The 18,385-nt window shown below is 45.8% G+C and overlaps 1 protein-coding gene across 2 annotated transcripts; it reads right to left on the bottom strand.

The window, feature by feature from the left end:
• Positions 1–3,278: 3,278 nt before the first annotated feature.
• CD48 (CD48 molecule) lies at positions 3,279–17,734 on the bottom strand. 2 transcript variants are annotated; one of them, XM_012639531.1, is made up of 4 exons: positions 17,458–17,731; positions 8,478–8,783; positions 5,222–5,491; positions 3,279–3,520 (listed from the first exon to the last, which is right to left on the bottom strand). In XM_012639531.1, the coding sequence occupies exons 1-4, from the start codon at positions 17,537–17,539 to the stop codon at positions 3,441–3,443; spliced, it is 738 nt and encodes a 245-aa protein (XP_012494985.1). In that variant the 5' UTR covers positions 17,540–17,731; the 3' UTR covers positions 3,279–3,440. The 2 variants fall into 2 exon arrangements, with proteins under 2 accessions (XP_012494985.1, XP_012494984.1); XM_012639530.1 differs by lacking the exon at positions 3,279–3,520 and having other exon boundaries at positions 4,406–5,491; positions 17,458–17,734.
• Positions 17,735–18,385: the final 651 nt, after the last annotated feature.

The following is an 18,385-nucleotide window of genomic DNA, read 5'->3' as shown; positions in this document are numbered from 1 at the left end:
CCCAAGCCTTTACTTAAACTTGTTGCGGCAGTGGAGCCAGCAGAGGGCGGTGCTGCGGCGCTTGCGGGAACCAGCTGCCCGACAATGAGAAGCAACTTGTCCTGAGACTTCGGTCCACCTTGAGGTCGCTCATGACTAGAACTTTGGGCAACTGCTGGAGTACCCTCTCTGCACAAAGACAGGTGTGAACCTACTAACCCACGAAGTTTAGACGTATAGAAACATATGTGGGGCTGGGGAACAAATGAGAACCAGGCTTGGTCCTTGCCCTGTAATTTCCAGAGAAGGGAGTTGTGTTGGCATAAGTGTTAGGTGTCCTTGAGGCAAGTCTAGCTTCATGGCCTTGTGACCTGTGCAGTCGGTCACACGGGACCCCATGTTCAGAAGGGCACTGCACTTGGGTTAGAGCTCTGCTGTCACCATCTGGAAATTCTTAATAATTTATCTTTCAGTTTGTGTTTTTTAAAAATGTAATATTATTATTTTTCTAAGAGACGGAGTCTTGCTATGTTGCCCAGGCTGGAGCGCAGTAGCTACTCACAGGTCCGGTGGGCCCTCACTGCAGCCTCGAACTCTTGGGCCTCAACTTCCTGAGTAGCTGACACTACAGGCACATGCCACTGTGCCCGGCTTCAAATTATGCTTTTTAAGCGAAGTCGGCTGTGACAATGGGGCATGCACGTGAGGAGATCTGTGCAACATGCAGCCCACCGCCATTCCGTGTTGCCTCGTTCACATGCCGCGCTGCCGGGAACGGGGCGTTCCAGTGGACCCACCCGCAACGTGTGGGGTCAGTTCAGTGAGACTCAAAGCCAGGGCGAAGTCATTGTGTTATGGCTTCCACAGAGTGTTGGGAGAATGTGTGTGCATGAAGAAGTAAAATGAGAACAGTTAGGGTAGATTTCTGCAGCATTTTCACTATTTCGGTAAGAACAAAATATATATGCATGCGTGAGCTACGAAATATGAATTGAGTAATTTCAGTGATTCCACATATGAATTAAATGTTCTAATTTTTGCATTTAAAACTGACATTGCAAAATATAGACAGTAAAATCCATGATAATTTAAAATGTTCATTTGCCTTTACTTAGAACAGCATTAACTAGCAAATAAAAAATATCATCTCAAGTAGAGAAAGAGACTGCAGAAGAAAGGAAAAAGCTTAATATTTTAGTACTTTCAATGGCATTTTTTTCCTGCTTTTTGAACAAAGAAGCCCACATTCTCATTTTGCACTGAGCCCCACAAATTATGTATCTGGCACTGCCTTGAGAGATGGAAGAGGCCGGGAACACTCAATGCCTGTGACCTTGGCCCTCCAAGGTGGGATTTGCCTCTGGTTTCCAAGTCACCAGAACTAACAGGAATGTGATGTCTGGAGAGGGGTGCAGGTTTATTAGCAGCTGAGGGATGTGCTTTTTTTTTTTTTTTTTTTTTTTGCGTTTGGATTCAGTTGACAGAGTCTCACTCTGTTGCCCGGGCCAGAGTGCCATGGCATCAGCCTAGCTCACAGCAACCTCAAACTCCTGTGCTCAAGCGATCCTCCTGCCTCAGCCTCCCAAGTAGCTGGGACTACAGGCATGCGCCACCATGTCGGGCTAATTTTTTCTATATATTTTTAGCTGTCCAAGTAATTTCTTTCGACTTTTTGGTCAGGGTCTCACTCTTGCTCAGGCTGGTCTCGAACTCCTGAGCTCAAACGATCCACCCACCTGGGCCTCCCAGAGTGCTAGGATTACAGGAGTGAGCCACCGCGCCCGGCCGAATGTGCTTATTTTTGATGTAAAGTGGCATTTGTTTCCTTTTTACTGTTTCTCCCAGAAATCTTTTTTATTCCATTCCTCTGTGTATGAGAGAGAGAGAGGGAGTGTGTGTGTGTGTGTGTGTGTGTGTGTGTGTGTGTGTCCCCAAGGGAAGCTCCTCTACCACTGAGAAAAGTGAGAGGAAGGGGAGAGATGCTGCTTACAGAAAGGAGCCCAAACAGTCCTACTGGAGGATCAGGCTGCTCAGAGGGGAGGTTGGGACGGGACTGCAGGCTGGGCTGGGGGGTATGTGTCATAGAGAGCCCAGGCTGTCTTGTGGTAACAGACAAAACCCAAGCTTTTTTATCACGCGTGTGCAATGCAGAGCAGGTGGCTGCCTTCTAAACAATGGCTTGGGCCGGGCTCCTTGCATCATGGGCCTTCATTCGCTGGAGTCCCTCATTCCTGTCATGAATTCTACCACACTCTATTGGCCAGATCTAGTTGCATGGCCTCAGCTAGATGCAGGGGGAGCTGGGAAAAGGGGTTGTCCTACTGACCCAGAGGAAAATATATTTAGTAATGTAATGGGTGTTGATAAGCCGGAGGTCACTGGAGGTCACCTGCTCTGGTCTGCACTGGTTTTGTGCAGGTCTGGATTCCCACTGGCATGTGGCATGGGGTCATTTAGCTACTTGTGACCTCCAGGCCATCTAGTGTCCTCCAGCAGCCGTGCCTATAGATAAAGAAACTAAAGAAAAACTGTTAGAAGAAAGAAAGAAAAGAGAAAGGAAAAAAACTGTTAAAGTTTTCTGTTTGCTTTGTTGGGGTGTCCAGGTGACAGGAACACAAAGCAAAATTCCCAGGTGTTCTATCAGTGGTGGGCCTGGGGGCTCCTACCTGCATATGATGGAAGACCCTGGTGAAAACATTGTGTCAGCTTAATGGTTTTATTGGATTCTGTGACACAACTAGGACTTGAAGAGTTGCCCATGCTTCAAAATGGTGAAAGAGGAGAGAGAACTCAGCTCCCACTGAAAGGCTGGGGGAGGACCCTTTCTTTGTGGTCAAGCCGCATACTAAGTTCTGGGGGAGTAAGCCTGACCCAGCTCACAGGAGATATAAGGAGTATGGGCCTCAGTGCGGCTGGATCAAGGCAAACCACCAGAAAGGAGGCTAAAGCTTGGCAAGGGAGGGCGTCATGGGACAGCTGGAACCCCAGCAGGCTTGGCACGGGTGTTGGAACAAGGGGGCACAGATTAGTCCCTCAGCTGTGCGACACACAGGAGCCTACGATCCCAGGCTCTTTCCCTTTGAGTCTCCATGTTCCAGTTTGTCCAGGCTGATGGACTAGGCACTGTCCGACAGATGTGGGACAATTTCAGGGATCCACTTTGAAAATCATATCAAATGTTTATTTGAACAAATAAAACATTTGCATAGTGTGGTCACATTTTCTGATGGGAAGAATGTAAACATATCTATATATATGTATTATAAACAACTAGGGGACATAAAATTAAATAATAGTCACAGCTTTTTAAAAGTTAATTTTAAAATCCTCGTTGATGCTTCAACAACACACTTTCCCCCAACCCACACAGTCAGAGCTTCTGTCTCGGTTAAGTCCATGGTTGCTGATGAAGGCATGACCTCTGGCTTTGCAGCGTCATTCTTGAGTTAGAAGAGCTCATCTCAGATAAGTAGGAGGCCAAGAATGGTGGGTACTATGACCACTAGCCAACTTGCAATCCAATCTACTCCAGAGGAACGGGCTGAAAGAACAAGAAAACCCCAAACACTTAGGTGTCTTGATTAATGTGTTGAGAAGGGGCAGGAATACTGGATATTGCCATGGGAGCTCGCAGAGAAGGGGAATAAGTTTCCTCCCTAAATCCAATCCCAGTGTGTCTGTGTTATCCTCTTCCTTGCAAGAGCTCAACCTTCCCAGACATAAAGTATTAAGAGTGCAGAAATTCCCTATATTGCTGCTTTAGCTGAGTCCTGTGCTTGAAGGTTACCTTGGCCTATCCATGGCCTGGGAAAGAATCACTCCTCTACCCTGGACATCGATGTAGTAGGGCAGAGCTTCAGGTGTGCACCAATGACCACATAATGCTATACACAGCTGACTTTAGGGAGGGGAGGACCAGTTCCCTTCGTTGTTTCTCTACCCCACTAGCCATCTGCACCAACTGGGAGGAAAATGGGAAGGGAAGGGGAAATAGAAAGGGAAAGGAAAGAAATGGGATGAAAAGAAAACAGAGCATCCCTTAGATGCTGGGGTGGGGCAGGGTGGGAAAAAATCAAAAGGAAAAGAGAATGAGTGATACAATAGGGAAGGGAGATTAAGGGTACTTTCTAGGATAATTAGGGTGGCTAAGAAGTGACAAAATGGATTTAGCCCTTCCCCCAAATGGATGTATTATTGCTTTTATCCTCTCTGCAGATGAGCAGTCACCCCTGTTTTATAAGGGACAGGGATCGTGCCTCTTCCTTTTTCTGGATCTCCGGATATGATATTGTCATGAAGGTGATATTGACATTGCCAAGCCAAACTGTGGTCACGTGGTCAGACACCAAACTGTCACACTGGGCCTGTGGTGGCAGAGGAGCAGGACATATGAGGAGAGGCTAGAAGAGACATGGCCAGCGAGTTGGGAAGAATAAGGAAGAGCATGCAGCTCCATAGTCCGCGTGTGGGAGCAGAGGCCAACACCATGAGATAAGGGAAACATCGTGAGATAAGAACTGTTGTTTTGCCTTTTATTTAGGAGGAACAAGGCTTGGAGAAGCTAAGTAACTTGTTAGCTACGATTGCAAGTGACAATCCCAGGATTGATTGCTGGTGTCACTGACTCTAAGACCTATGACCTGTCCCACTCTAGCACCAGTGTAGGCTGACCTAGAGCCAGGAGTGATGCTCCAGCGAGTGGATCCTCCCAGGACACACAGAGAGCTCTGTCTTTCCAACTTCACCAAGGAGCATATGCCTGTGGAGGAGAGTCTCCCCCTGAGTCTAAGGCCCTCACTGCTGCTCACGGGCCTCCCTCATGCCCATCTCCTTGGTCCTTCTTTCCTTGGCTCACTCGGGCTGTGGACTGGAAACCCTCTAGGCACTTGTCCTTTTTCTCCCTGCTCACCATGATGTCTCCGACCGTCCTGCAATTACGCCGGCCTCAGAGCGTAGGACTATGCTTTTTTAGAGTGGGGGAGGAGGAAGGCGTATCAGAGATCCTCTGCCAAATGCCCTTTGCAGATGAGGACAGCGAGCTCTGTAGAGGTGAGGTGAACCGGCTGACGGGTGGTGGCAGAGACGGCAGCGGAACTCTAGTCTCTCGCTCTCCCAGACACCTTGGAGATACTCCACCAATATTCTGTGCCAGGAGGCTGAGTAGGACGCCCACACCTTTCTTCATTCAAAAGAAAACTAGTTACCCTGTGCCCACTCCAGGTGCCTAAGGGATATTTCTTACCCAGGGTACAAGGTGGAGTGAAATAGACTGTGTCATTCTTGCTGCTCACAGGATTGCTGACTTGGCAGGTGTAAAACTTGGAGTACTTTTGTGGCTCAGGTACCCTCAGCTCAAGCGCACTGTTCTGGCATGCCTCTGAGAAGGGCCCCGAGTCCCCGTACCAGGTGCAGTTTACAGACTGGTCAGATATCACACATGACAGTTTCAGATAACAGATGTTGTTCGTTTCCTCTGTCTTCTCAATTTTTATGACAGGCGCGCGTACAGGGTCTGAAAAGGAGGAGGATGTTATAAGATGAGACGGCGAAGCATTTGTGTGTGCCGTGAGGGTTTAGCCAATAAAGAACGAAGGGGAAAAAAAAAAGAGGAAGAACGAAGGGAACCAGGACGGGGGTCCCTAAGCGCCGCAGGAGGCCGAGTCATGGAGAAGAGGCCCCTGCAGAGGGAGCCAGTGAGCAGCTTTGATTCCCACAGGCTTCAGACTGCAAGAGCGGCTCCTTGGAGGTGAAGCTAAGCTGGATCCAGGAGAGGGCGCCAGCGTCCACTACATGCGCCGGGAGCAAAATGGGGTTATGGCCATCTGTGAGCCAGAAAGAACAGCCCAGTGTTAGCAGAGATTGGCTGGGGACAGACTTAGTATCCCAGCTGTCTGAGATGCTCAGGTCCCTTCTCTAGCAATGGTCCACGGTTGGCACCTTGGCCGGTCTGTCCCTCAAGAATTCTCAGGCTCAGATTCAGCAAGAGTCCTGAGGTAAGAGGTACTGGCCCGCGCAAGGCAAAGCCCTTTGCACATCCAGGGGAGGCGCCGTCCTCCTGAACTCCGGCGGAGCTGTAGAGAAGAACCTCATGTAACCCCAGCACACATCAGAGGTGATGAACAGCAGTGGCCTGTTAACTTTGGTATTTGTGTCTAGCACAGTGCCTGCCACATCGCAGGTATTCTGTAAGCATCTGATGAATGGATGAATGAATGAACAAAGTAGTTATGAGATAGAAAGGATGAAACACCAGCTTTGGAGTGAGACCAGCATGGGCCCTGGACTTGGCTCTGGTGGAATGACATTAGGCAAGGAACTCAACCCCTCTGTATTCATCTGTAAAATGACTCTACCTCACAGCACATTGTTGGTAAGAGAAATGACACCTGCCATACAGAAGTGCTTTCTGCAGAGCATAAGCATCGCATCCGTGCTAGAGGTCACATTACCATCATTACTGTCGTCCTGCTGCCAGATGGCACGAGAGGTAATCCCAGCATCTGGTCCTTCCTTAGCTAGGGCTGGTTTACCTGAAATCCTCTGGAATCTTTTCATTCTGGTCAAGGGTAAAACACCTGCAGACTCAGTGTAGCTCAGAACCCACAGGATTAAAATGTGGCCCAGAATTTAGCAGATCAGAGCTTGCCTCTGGATTGTATGTGTGGAGAGGCTATAGAAACTCTACTAATCTGGCCTTCAGAATTCTAGTTGTATCTCCTCCGTGAAGCCCTTTCAGATTGCTGCACTTCCCCTGTAGGCTTAACCTGAGCAATTTTTATACTGGTTTTCTTCATTTCCTGTGTTCTAGCCTCATGTCTTAAGCTCCTTCCTCATTTCCTACGGTGATCAGAGCAGCACTGGGCACATCGTGGATGGCATTTATTGAGCCAGCTTGCATGGTCTGCCTCTTTAAGCTGTCGGAAATGCTTAGGCGGGACTGAAGGACCATTTCTCTGTTCATCATACCCTCAGGCAGGGTGTGCTAAAGCTAAGCTAGCTGGTGGATTTTTAGGTATTCGGAAATTTTGCAAACTTTTTGTGAAACCATTAGTATAATGGAATCAACTGTGGTAGGAGTATTTAAACCACAGAATTATAAAGTCGGTAAGTGAGGTAAATTAGGGATTTTTTTTCTTTTTTCTTCTTCTATTTTTTTCCCCCACCCGATCTTAGAGAGCTGGTTAACTAGAATACCACTGTAAAAGACTGAATCTTTCCTGTTTCCAGGACCTCCTGAATTTTCAGGCCATGTAACATGGACAAGGTGAGTAGGGAGACTCTGGCCTCTTAGACCAGGGACTATCTGGCTCATGGGACCTGAATATATGTAACACTCTTCATTTGCACTGTTTTAGCATTTTAGAAATGTTTTCATTTTCATTATCTGCTTTGGTCCTTATAATATCCTAAAAGGTAGATATAGTTATCCTCATAATATGATGAGGAACCCAAGACTCTGAAGTGAACCTCTCTTGGATATCTGCCTGGCCCCTCTTCGTCACTAATTGCCTACCCCGACCCCTGCAGGCCTCCCCAGGAACCACGTTTCTGCCTTATAACCTGACTTTTTTAGCCATAAATGTTTAGATCAGGTACACATACCTGAACCAAGCTGGGCCAATCAGTTTGCCTCTCTTTGAATTTCCCTGAGAACTGAAATTCAGAGGAATGAAAAGTGAAGCTTTGAGAGGTAAGTCATGTAAATGGCAGGGATCCACAAGAACAGTCCACAGATTCCTGAGGCTGAGGACTCTGGACTGGCCCTGGTTTTCAATCTTCCTCCCCTTCAACCTTTCTGGGCTCTTTTAAACTCCTTGAATTTCTTTAAATAGCCCTAGTTTTTTTAGTAAAGGTACATTGAATTACTTTCTGTTACTTGCTGTCAAAAGAATATTATCTGATATGACACAGAGATGTTAAGATCTTTCTCCAAGGTCACACAGCTAGTGAGTGACTGACCAGAGTTTTGAACCCAGGACTGTCTGACTCCAAGTATAATGCCCTAGTCCTTATTCTATATATACTAGTTAGCCTGGAGCTATGAGTGAAAGTTTTTATCCTACCCATTCTGAAGGGTAAAAATCCCTCCCAGTAACTTCTTCCCCATCTTTTGTGTCTTCTCTTTTTCCTTATGTCTGATAAAGTCTAAGTTCAGAGATATAATTCAGATGATCTCAGAACTGATTTAGGTTGATCACAGGACAGAATGAAGGAAATAGAGAGGAAATCATCTCTATTTCCTTCTCTTCAAATCTTAGACTCACTAACTTCAGAAGAAATTTTAAATGTCCTAAGATTATCAATTATCAGTTTTGTCCTAGGTCTGCTGCCTAGCCTCCCTCCCAAGTAGAACTAGCTCCAGGAAAAGTGAATTAAGTCTGTCCTGAAGTTTTTCTCTCCTCCTCCCAGAGAGCGATCCCTTGCCTCCCAGCAAGCCTCCTAGGGGTCCACCCAAGGCCCCTGGGGTGCAGACTTGCCCTTTGTCTCCCCTAACTCACCAAGCACCTCCAGTAGGACCTTCCACTCTTGCTCCTTTCCGGTGGCATTTGACACCCTCATGAGGTAGGTGCTGCTGTCCTCTTTCTGGACATTATAAATATTCAGGGCACCACTTTGAGGATCAAGCATGACCCTGCCTTTAAATTTAGAATCAAAGTACTTAGATTTGCCGGAATCCCATTCTACAATCTTCTGGTCGATGGTGTAAAACCAGGTTAGTTGTTCGTAGTTATCAGGCAGGCCCTCGGAGATTTGCAGACTCACGTTGCTGCCAGAGACCACGGTCATCGCGCTTGTCAAATGATCTGCCAACGAGAGTAAGAGTGAAACTCACCTTAGAGAAGGAGGGTCCAGCCTTGGCTGGTGGAACAGGTAGGAAAGAAGGGATTTCTGCTTGGGAGCAGTGAGTGTGGTCTTCATCAGAGGCCCTCGTCTCCTAGTCAGGAGTTCAAGAAAAGTTGGAGCTTGAGAAGTACGCATGGAGGAGGAGGGTGTTGTTTATAATCCACCTAGTGCTGCCCCCAGACAGTAAGAAAAAGGATACTGAGGCTAGCCCTGGCTCTCTCCATTACTTTCATACCATTGGATTTTCTATATAAAATGATAACAGGTCATGTTCACTCTGATCTTGTGTTTCCTGTCTGTTCAATTTAGATCAGTAAGCACTGTGTTAGTCCCTAGAGACATAGACATAAACAGGACATGATTGTCTTCTAAAAGATTTAATACACCAATGTGGGAGAACAGACACACGAACAAATAATCTTAATATAATCTCTTGGTTACTATAATAAAGATAAGCCCAAGGTACTATGGGAACAAAGTACAGTGTATTGTGGGAAAGTACCCCATTCAGAGTGTGGGGGTAGGAAATACCAAGAAAATCTCTTTGGGGTAGACGATCAACATGAGGGGAAGGATGATTAAAAGCTAGTATGTGTTGAGAACCATCTGTCAGGCTTTATTTGAGGCACTTGGGATACATCAACGAACTGAGCAGCAAAGGTCCCTGCGTTAACAGAGCTCACATTAGCGTGGGGTAACAAGACAGTAAGCAGTAAATACAATAACTAAACGTGTTGTACAGTATGTAAGGAGGGGATAATTGCTGTGACAAAGGAGGAAACCTAGAATAGGATTAGGGCAGTCATGAGTACTGACGGAGGGAGAGGATAGACTTCATTTATAAGGCGGTAAGTAGGTCACACCTGAGCAAAGACTTGAAGGCAGAGAGAGATAGCCAAGATATCTGGGGCAAGAGTGACCCAGGCAGGGGGAAGAGCTACAGCAAAGGCCCTGTGGTGGGGGCGTGCCTGTCATATACCACCAACAGCAAGGAGGCCAGCGTGGATAGTGTGGATCGAGCAAGGGGAATAGGTCTTGAGAGACACAATCAGAGAGGGAGTGGGGTTGGGAAGAGTGGATAAAAATATTTTAGCTTCCTTGATAATGTTTTATCCTGTAAAAAATTCCTCCCTGTAAAAATGGCTCATGTCCTGTGTAATACACTTACAGTGTATTCAGAGGCAAGTTATTAGAAGGTAAGACAGTAGAAACCATTTGTCTAAACTGTTATTTGACAAAGTTTGGGTCAGAGGCAGATTTCCTGTGAAAGTGACAAAGCGGAAGCTTCAAGGCCCCTTATTTGGCCCTGGAGGAGCTCGAGCAGCGTGTTCCTCTACTGATATGTTTTACAGCACATCATACGCCTTTAAACACAAATACCTAGACCATTGCCTCTGGCCACGCCTACATCCCCTCCATCACATTTCCACTTGTGTTGGATGGTGTCTCAGTTGTGGGCATTTGGGATCTGGCTTAGCAGAACTAGAACTGGGGAGTATTTAGTCGAGCTTAGTGATACATATATATTTCACAGACTCTTGTGTGTGAAGTTCTTGCCCACCCTGTTGGCGAAGAATGGCCTGCAGGGACGTTGCCGCTGTCCTCCGTGCTGACTCGCCTGCGTGTCTCGGCAGGTTGCAATAGGGCTGTAGGTGGGAGGTAGAGGAGAAACCAGGTCTGAAGTGAACAAGAGCCAGAGCTATTCGGTGGCAAAGTATTACAGAAGCTTGAAGGCATTTAATTAATTAAAAATATTACGCTATTTTTCTGGCTTTCCTGATTTATGTAGTATTTGTCAGCTTGTTAAAACTTGTATTCATTCACTGGGGTTTCCGTTTTCATTCTAACTGAATTCATTTTTGTTCCTACTTGTTCTCCTTTGTTCCACGAAGATACTGCAAATTGTATAAGTCTCAGGTTCTAAGAAACCTGGTTTGGTTAAGACAAGGAGAAAGAAAAGATGACAGGGAGAAAGTGCAAGACGAAGGGAGGTCTGGAGGGAGGGGAACTATGAATAGTACACACAGGCTGAGAAGGAGCAGTAGAGAAAAGTTTCAACCACCGAAAGATAAAAATGTCTGTGTCCTCAGGGCTTTCAAGTTCCTATCCCTTCATCCTTCCAACCATCCATCTATCTATTCAACAAACGTTTACTGAGCACTCACCCTGTCCTGGTACATATACAGACACAGGCAGGCATTCGTTTCCACAGTGCTTCTGATTGGTCCAGTCTATACTCTGTAATCCCTCTGACAGAATCAGTTCAGTCCAAGAAGCAATTATTGCACAACCACGATATACCTGGCTCTGCACCAGGCTCCGATATCAGCATCTCTGGCCTCTCAGAGCATACAGCCAGGGAGGATGTTCTCTCCAGAATTTTAAAGCCCTTGGCCTTTTTTTCCGGCTTTGTTTTCTTTTTTTTCTTTTTTCCCTTTTGATTTATTGGAGTTGTTATTACCGGGCGGCTTAGTTCGTTTTTTTTTATTTTTGGCCTTTTTGCCTTTTTGGCGGGGTTATTTTTTTTTGTTGGGGGGCTGTCCTGCGCATTGTAAAATGTTTAGCAGCATCCCTGACCTCTGCCCACTAGATGCCAGTCGCACCTGTGCAGTTGTGACAACCAAAAATATATTTGATATTGACATATATCCCCTGAGGGACAGTATTGCCTCATTCTCACCACAGTTGGGAGGTACTGGCCTAAATCATCCTTGGCAGACTCTCTAATATTCTCAGACATACACTCAAAGAAGATAGCACAAGCCACTGTCTGTTGATACAGACAGGTAGGAAACATCAGACTACATTTCAATATAGTTTGAGTGCTAATTATAGGTACACATAAGGTATTGTATCTTCCCTCCTTCCTTAACCACTCGTGTGTAAAGATTTTTGCAAGATGGTTGGCTGTGACTTCTTTCTGAGAAATAAAGTGGTTAACTGTTGATAAAAATCTTGATCTGCCTTCCTGACCTTTCCACCTTTTAGAAGGTAGGTGAAGTGACCTTAAAGATAACTATTATTTTGATTTAATTCTAACAGGAAGAAGTAGTTAATGTGTCTGGATGCTTAGGATAAAGTAACAGTGTTTACCTGTAGCTTATAATAGAAAAAGAAGCAGATTGTTCCTGTGCGCACCCATGTTTCTTGTTTGTAGAAAAGCAGAAATATAAGGGCAAAAAATTCAAATCAAAGGAAGTCATGCTACCATACCAATGAGTCTACTTGGGAAAAAGAAAGAGGTTCTAAAGGAGAAGTTCTGATTGCTCTAGAAACAAGGCACATGGTTTCTAGAAAAACTTTTAAAGAAGAAAAGGAGGTAAGTTTTAAAGCTATGGAAGTGGAGTTACCTGGAGGTCTCTGATGAGATCCCATAGTTAAAGAGCCTATACAAACCCTCTTAGGAAGTAATTTGTCAGTAGATATCAAGACCCCAGACTTGTGTCTTGGTGACAAGATGAGCAGGGTGCCATTTCCTGAGATGGGAAGTATAATGAGTTCAGCAGGCAACCATGCAATGCAATCTGAAGGTGAGGAATAAGATACAACAAAAAAGACTCTTCTCTGAAGACATTTCAGTGTGAATGGGAAGGAGAATGACAGGGCATATGAAGAGAGACATGAAAGGTAAAGAGAGTTTTTTGGTTTTGTTCTTAGATTAACTTAAGGAGGGAAAAGACTTAAGCTATGATAAGCCAAGGGAAGGAGCCCATGGAGGAGACATGGGGAGAGGGGAGGTGATTGATGGGCCTGGGTTGGTGGAACCCAGAGCAGAGCTGAAAGCACAGGTCTTGGCTGGGAGGAGGGACACCACATCCTCCGACACAAAGACAGCGGGTAATGTGGAGGAGTTTCTAGTTTGGAGATAGTAGACAGGAAGCTGAAGGGGGCTTCCTACTTAATCGTCTCTGATTCACACTTCTTCAGCAAAGTAAGAGGCAAGTTCTTTGCTGAGAGGGCAGAGGACTAAGGTAAGGATCCTCGAGAATGAGGGTGAAGGTTTGGAATAGCCACTGTGGGAAATGGGAGGAAGACTTTATCAGGGCCAGCAGGGCTATTCTGAGACCCCAGCTTGGCTGAAACAATGACTCGTAACTTCCTCCCTCCTCCCTTTCCTCCCTCTATCCATCCATCCGTGCACCCACACGTACATACATATGTGCATGGATTTATTCACTCACCTAGTAACTGTGTGGTAAGCACTGACTATGTGCCAGGCTCTGGGTGCACACAATAGGTACATATAACTGCTTCCCTTAAGCACTCTTTATTCCAGTGACTAGAGACAATTAATTAGACGATTCACCATTGATGATGTTGGGATAAGGAAAATATGGAGTGCTGGGGGGTGGGGCATAAAAGGGAGCACGTCATTTGAATTTGGGGGTCAGGTGTGAGGAGGAATTAGGGTAAGAAGGCTTAAGTAAGCCAGGGAAAGATGAGGACTGGGTATAATGAGGGCCCCAACAAGAGGACAAAAGAAAAAATTGCATCAAGTTCCCAGAGACGACTAGAGCAAGATTCATTTACAGAAGTGAAAGTAGTTCATTCTGCTTAGAATATAGATTAGGGCAGGAAGTGAGCATACCATGAACTATGAACCATGTGCTCAGAATTTCTGCTTTCTCGTTCTCCATGGTGGCTGTCGGAGTTTTAAATAGTGAAATAAACAGAGAACCACTTTAGAAAATTTATACCAATGGCAAAGTGAAGAACAGGCTAGATAGAGAAAATGGAGTGGAAAGAGAAATTAGGATAGGTGGTAGCTGTGGTCATTGGTGATAGAGAAAATGGTGGCTTGATCAAGGACAGGTGGCAGTGAGGATGGATGGAATGGGCCATATTCGAGAGAGATTTTTGAAAGTAGAATTGATAAGACAATCATGGGGCATGAGAAGCAAGGGAAAGAAAAGAATTGAGGATAACTCCTAGCTGGCTTGAGCAACTAGAGAAATGGAGATGTCACATAGAGACAGAGAACAGTGGAGAAGCAGTAGGTTTGAGGAGAAGGAGGATTATGGCAGGTTTTTGAAAGCCTGCACATTTTTTGACACTGCTCCCATTAAGAGATGGAGTTTGTGTTCCTTCCCCTTCAACTGGAGTAGGCCTCGATGACTGCATCAGTGAATAGAATGTGGTAGAAATGAGACTCGCAAAGCTAGGTTAGAAAAGCCCATGTAGCATTTGCCTGCTTCTCTTGGGACACTCGCTCTGGGAGGCTTCTGTGGGACGGTGCCAGCCACACGGCTGTTTGAGTCACCCTCAGCGCAGGCACAGCCATGTGAGTGGAGGAGCCTTTGGGATGACCCTAGGCCCCTCTGTGATCTGATTGCAAGCACACGAAAGGCCCCGAGTAAGATGTGGTGAGCACAGTGCACCCCTAGATTTGTGGGCACACCAAATAACTGTTATTTTAAGCCATAGTGTTGTGGTGGCTTAACAGCAAAATATAGCTGGCACAGAGGTGATGAATTTAGTTTTGAACATGTGTCTGGAGAGTCTAGAGGGGATGTTTCAAAGCATAAATTCAGGTCTGGGGCTCAGGCAAGTGGTTTGGGCTCTGGAGTTTACTTATGGTCTCCCAGGCTGTTATCTGTCTCAGACTGCGTGTGTATCACAAGTGCAAAGCAATTTCGCATTCTTTATTCCATTTGATCTTAACAGCAACCCCTTGAAGAAATGGGGAGCAGAATATTATACCGATTACAGAGCTGAGGAAGTGAGGCTCAGGAAGCTTTTATGATTATAGAAAATGCCACGGCATGGAACCCAGATAGAACATAGGTTTTCTCATTCCTAGTACAATGCTGTTTCCATTGCACCTTGCTAAGTGCTGTGGGGAGACAGGGAAATGCCTAGTAGTGGAGGGTGCCCTGAATCATTGCCTTGAAATCAGAGAGCTGAGAAACTCGAGTTCAGAGAGATAAAGGAGGAGATCCAAGACTGCTTCTCAAACCTTTCCATAAGGCCGGGTGTGGTGGCTCATACCTGTAATCCTAGCTCTCTGGGAGGCCGAGGCGGGCGGATTATTTGAGCTCAGGAGTTCGAAACCAGCCTGAGCAAGAGCGAGACCCCATCTCTACTAAAGATAGAAAGAAATTAATCGGACAACTAAAAATATATAGAAAAAATTAGCCGGGCATGGTGGCGCATGCCTCTAGTCCCAGCTACTTGGGAGGCTGAGACAGGAGGACCGCTTCAGCCCAGGAGTTTGAGGTTGCTGTGAGCTAGGCTGACGCCATGGCACTCTAGCCCGGGCAACACAGTGAGACTCTGTCTCAAAAAAAAAAAAAAAAAAAACCTTTCCATAAAAACCTTCCCATGGAGGAGAGAACTACTTGTACTCCCAGGAAGCTTTGATGTATACTCCAAAAGGAAGTTCTTTGAAGTCATTCATTCATTCATTTATTTAATAATTACTTATTTAGCACATACTACGTTCCAGACACTATGCTAAGTTCAACAGGATAACACCATGTGCTTCCTGTCCTCATAAAGCTCAAGAAAACAGACAATCAAACGAGCAATTCACAAACCATGATCTGGTGCCTGAGGTTTCCAGGAGGAAATCTTCCATTTTACATGAAAATGGAAGCCAAAAAAGAGAGGCAGAGAGAGAGGAGGGTACAGGGAACTCTAGGTACAAGGAAAGAAATGTACATAGGCCCAGATGTAAGAGCGAAGACATCTTTTTTAGAGCAAACAGCAAAATTAAGTTTAGCCAGATGAAGTGGATAAGAGGGGCAAAGCCATAGATTGGAGATAAAATGACCATCTGTAGGCATAAGTTGTGCACAAAAAAATTTAGACATGTTAACCTTCATCAAGATTCCTGGGGCATTGTCTCATAAAAGCATAATCATATGCTTTGGAAGTTAGACCTGTGTGTCCTTAGAAGACTTTCTTAATCTCTCTGAAAGATAATATTCTCTTATGAAAAACGTAGATGATGACAGCCACCTCACCAATTTCTAATGAAAGCTAAATGAGATAGTATACAAATGTAATACCTAGCACAATGCTTGACACACAGTAAATGCTTAATTTTTGTTTTATTAACCTAAGTTATAGAAATGGATGGTGCTAACCTATCAAAACCAATGTTACCCATTGAAAGGATAACATAATCTGCAGGTTTCAACCAAAGGAGACTAAATGACCAGTATGAAACCTAGAAAAGGAAAGCCAGAGAATGAGCGACTGTCAGGGTGTTTTTGACATACCTAGAAACAGTCTTGAAACATTCCAGTTCTCTGGAAGAATAGGCACCACAGGTACTCGCCATCAAACTAGCACTGACTGATCAGCACTAAGGTGCTCACACAGTAGTAATATTCTTTGGGGGTAGGGGGCTTGGGGGTCAGTAAACTCACAACTAAAGGACACGGTGAGCTTTGTAGGGGGGGAAAGGTCATGTCTCAAATCATGGTTGGGATATGGCAAAGTCATAACATGTAACCAAAATGTTTGTACCCCCATAATTTCCTGAAATAATAATAATAATAAAAGAAATATTCCAGTTCTCATTGCCATCTCTATTTTTCCCAGCAGTTGGGTTAATACTTCCCATCAGCCCCCACTCCCAAGACCATACCAGGACCCTGTGAGCTGAGTCAGCCCCACGGAGCCCATACAGCTACGAGCATCTCTAATCTGCGCAGCCGTGAACCAGATCCAAAGGATGGCCGCCCTCGGAGGCAGGGCGCGTGAGTGATCAACCAGGTTTCCCCCGTATATTACTATCTCATCTCTCTAAGAGTTACATACTATCGTAAATTTATGATTCTGTGTAACTTCCCCGTGTGTATTCATTTTTGCTCATAGTGGTGAACGTTAAAGTCCTTTAAATTAAAAAGACCTGAGTATTTATTTGGGGGAATAGCAAGAAAGGCAGCAGCTTCACTTCTGCTTCTCAGCTAACCTGGAAAGACAGGTACTGGATGAAGAAAGAGGGCGCGGCAGCTATAACAGAAAAAGAGAAGTGGTTCAGCCCTTGCGCACACAAGGGGGACCAGAACAGGCCGTGGCGGAGGAATGGATCTTGCTTCACTCCTGACAATGAGATGTTCGGGTGTTCCTGTGATATTGAGGCACCTCAGGCCTCTTCTCAGAAGTCCTGATTCAGAGACCCTCGATAGAGCAATCCTCTCCAAGTTTTCCTTCCTACAATTTTGATCTATCTTTGGGACAATGACAATATCATTTGCCTTGGATCAGGACACAACTGCTTGCATACACAGAAGTCTCAAAGAACACCTAAGGGAACATAGTGTGTCTGAGCATAAAACATGGCAGCTAGTGATGGAGAGATTCCTCTTATTCAAAATGCAAAAACAAACACTTTTCCGCACCTTCACAGACCACCAGGCATGGGACGAAATAGCAGGGGCCTACTTCTCCATCTCCCCAGCGCCCTGTTTTTGTAGCGTCCCATTGGGAAGAGAGATGGAGCCTGATTCTTCAAGGCTAGGGAAGACTCCTCAATCTTGCCACAGCCCTGTTCACCGGGGTGTGAGTCCTTGCTGCCTGGAGACCAGACCGCTACTTCCAGGGCTGAGCCACAACCCAGCCCCCTGTTCCCATCTCACCATGCCTTTGGTGCACAATTACCTGCAGACAGTTGGTGGGACGTACCTTGAGTGTTGGTCGCCAGGAGCAACAGAGGCAGCAGCAGCAGTTCCGCAGCTAGACACCACTCCCATCTTCTCAAGCTCATGCTACCTTCCAGAACTTCCCAGGAACGCTCGAGTCAGCTGAGAGCCAGGCTATGAGAGGGACCCAGGCTAAAAAGGGAACTGACCACACAGGGTTAGAAGAAAACACCCACTGATCTTTTCTCTCTACCCAGCGCACATGGGCCCAGAGACGGAAACAGGAAGCCTCACCAATTTTTTTTTTTTTAATAGGAAAGCACCGCAGAAACTGAAAACAATTTTCTCTGAATATGCATGAGTGCTTTTTTTGTGGGGAGAAGATTCAAAACTTCCACCAGATTCTCAGAGGAGTCAGTGCTCAGAAAAGATGAAGGGCCCATGTTAGAGAATCACCCTGATTAATTCAGGAATTAAGTAAGACACGGCAGGTGCCCAGCCAAGCCTGGGTAGGCCTCATTCAGAGCAGACAGTCTGGGAAATCAGACCCACCCAGCCTCAGTGCTGCGTCTCCACCCACTGCCCCACCCTCTGGCTCTCCTTCCTTTACGATAAATTCACCGGGTGCGGCTTTGCATCAGCCTCTCCACGGCACATTAGTAGAGAAGTAAGATTACTCCGTCCACAAGAATGGATTCCCCACCCTTGCGGTCTAAGAAATGTCAAGCCCGTTCCTCTTGAATCTAAATGAATTATTTGCCTACCCAGGACCCATAAGGCAAGCCACAGTCCCAGCTAATGCATGTTGGTAATCATTTCAGAACTGGGGATATTTCTGATTCTCAACATAGGAGTGACCGATGATAAAATGGCTGCTCTCCTCATTCTGTGAACTCCTGGGATAGAAGTAGTCAACCTTGAACCTGGGGGATGTTATGTTAAGTGAAATAAGTGAGGCACAGAAAGATAAA

Source organism: Propithecus coquereli, unplaced genomic scaffold (assembly GCF_000956105.1).
Source record: "Propithecus coquereli isolate 6110/MARCELLA unplaced genomic scaffold, Pcoq_1.0 Scaffold140, whole genome shotgun sequence".
NCBI lineage: Eukaryota > Metazoa > Chordata > Mammalia > Primates > Indriidae > Propithecus > Propithecus coquereli.
Note: the sequence above shows the minus strand (reverse complement) of the source record. Positions and strands in the feature narration are given on the sequence as shown.

What these genes read in the sequence shown, in the direction of transcription:
- CD48 (XM_012639530.1), bottom strand. Translation starts at nt 17,539, where the DNA reads ATGAGCTTGAGAAGATGGGAGTGGTGTCTAGCTGCGGAACTGCTGCTG. An exon ending in CCTGGCGACCAACACTCAAG is followed by an intron (nt 8,784 to 17,457) that starts GTACGTCCCACC and finishes TCTCGTTGGCAG; the next exon opens with ATCATTTGACAAGCGCGATG. An exon ending in GGTCCTACTGGAGGTGCTTG is followed by an intron (nt 5,492 to 8,477) that starts GTGAGTTAGGGG and finishes CCTCCTTTTCAG; the next exon opens with ACCCTGTACGCGCGCCTGTC.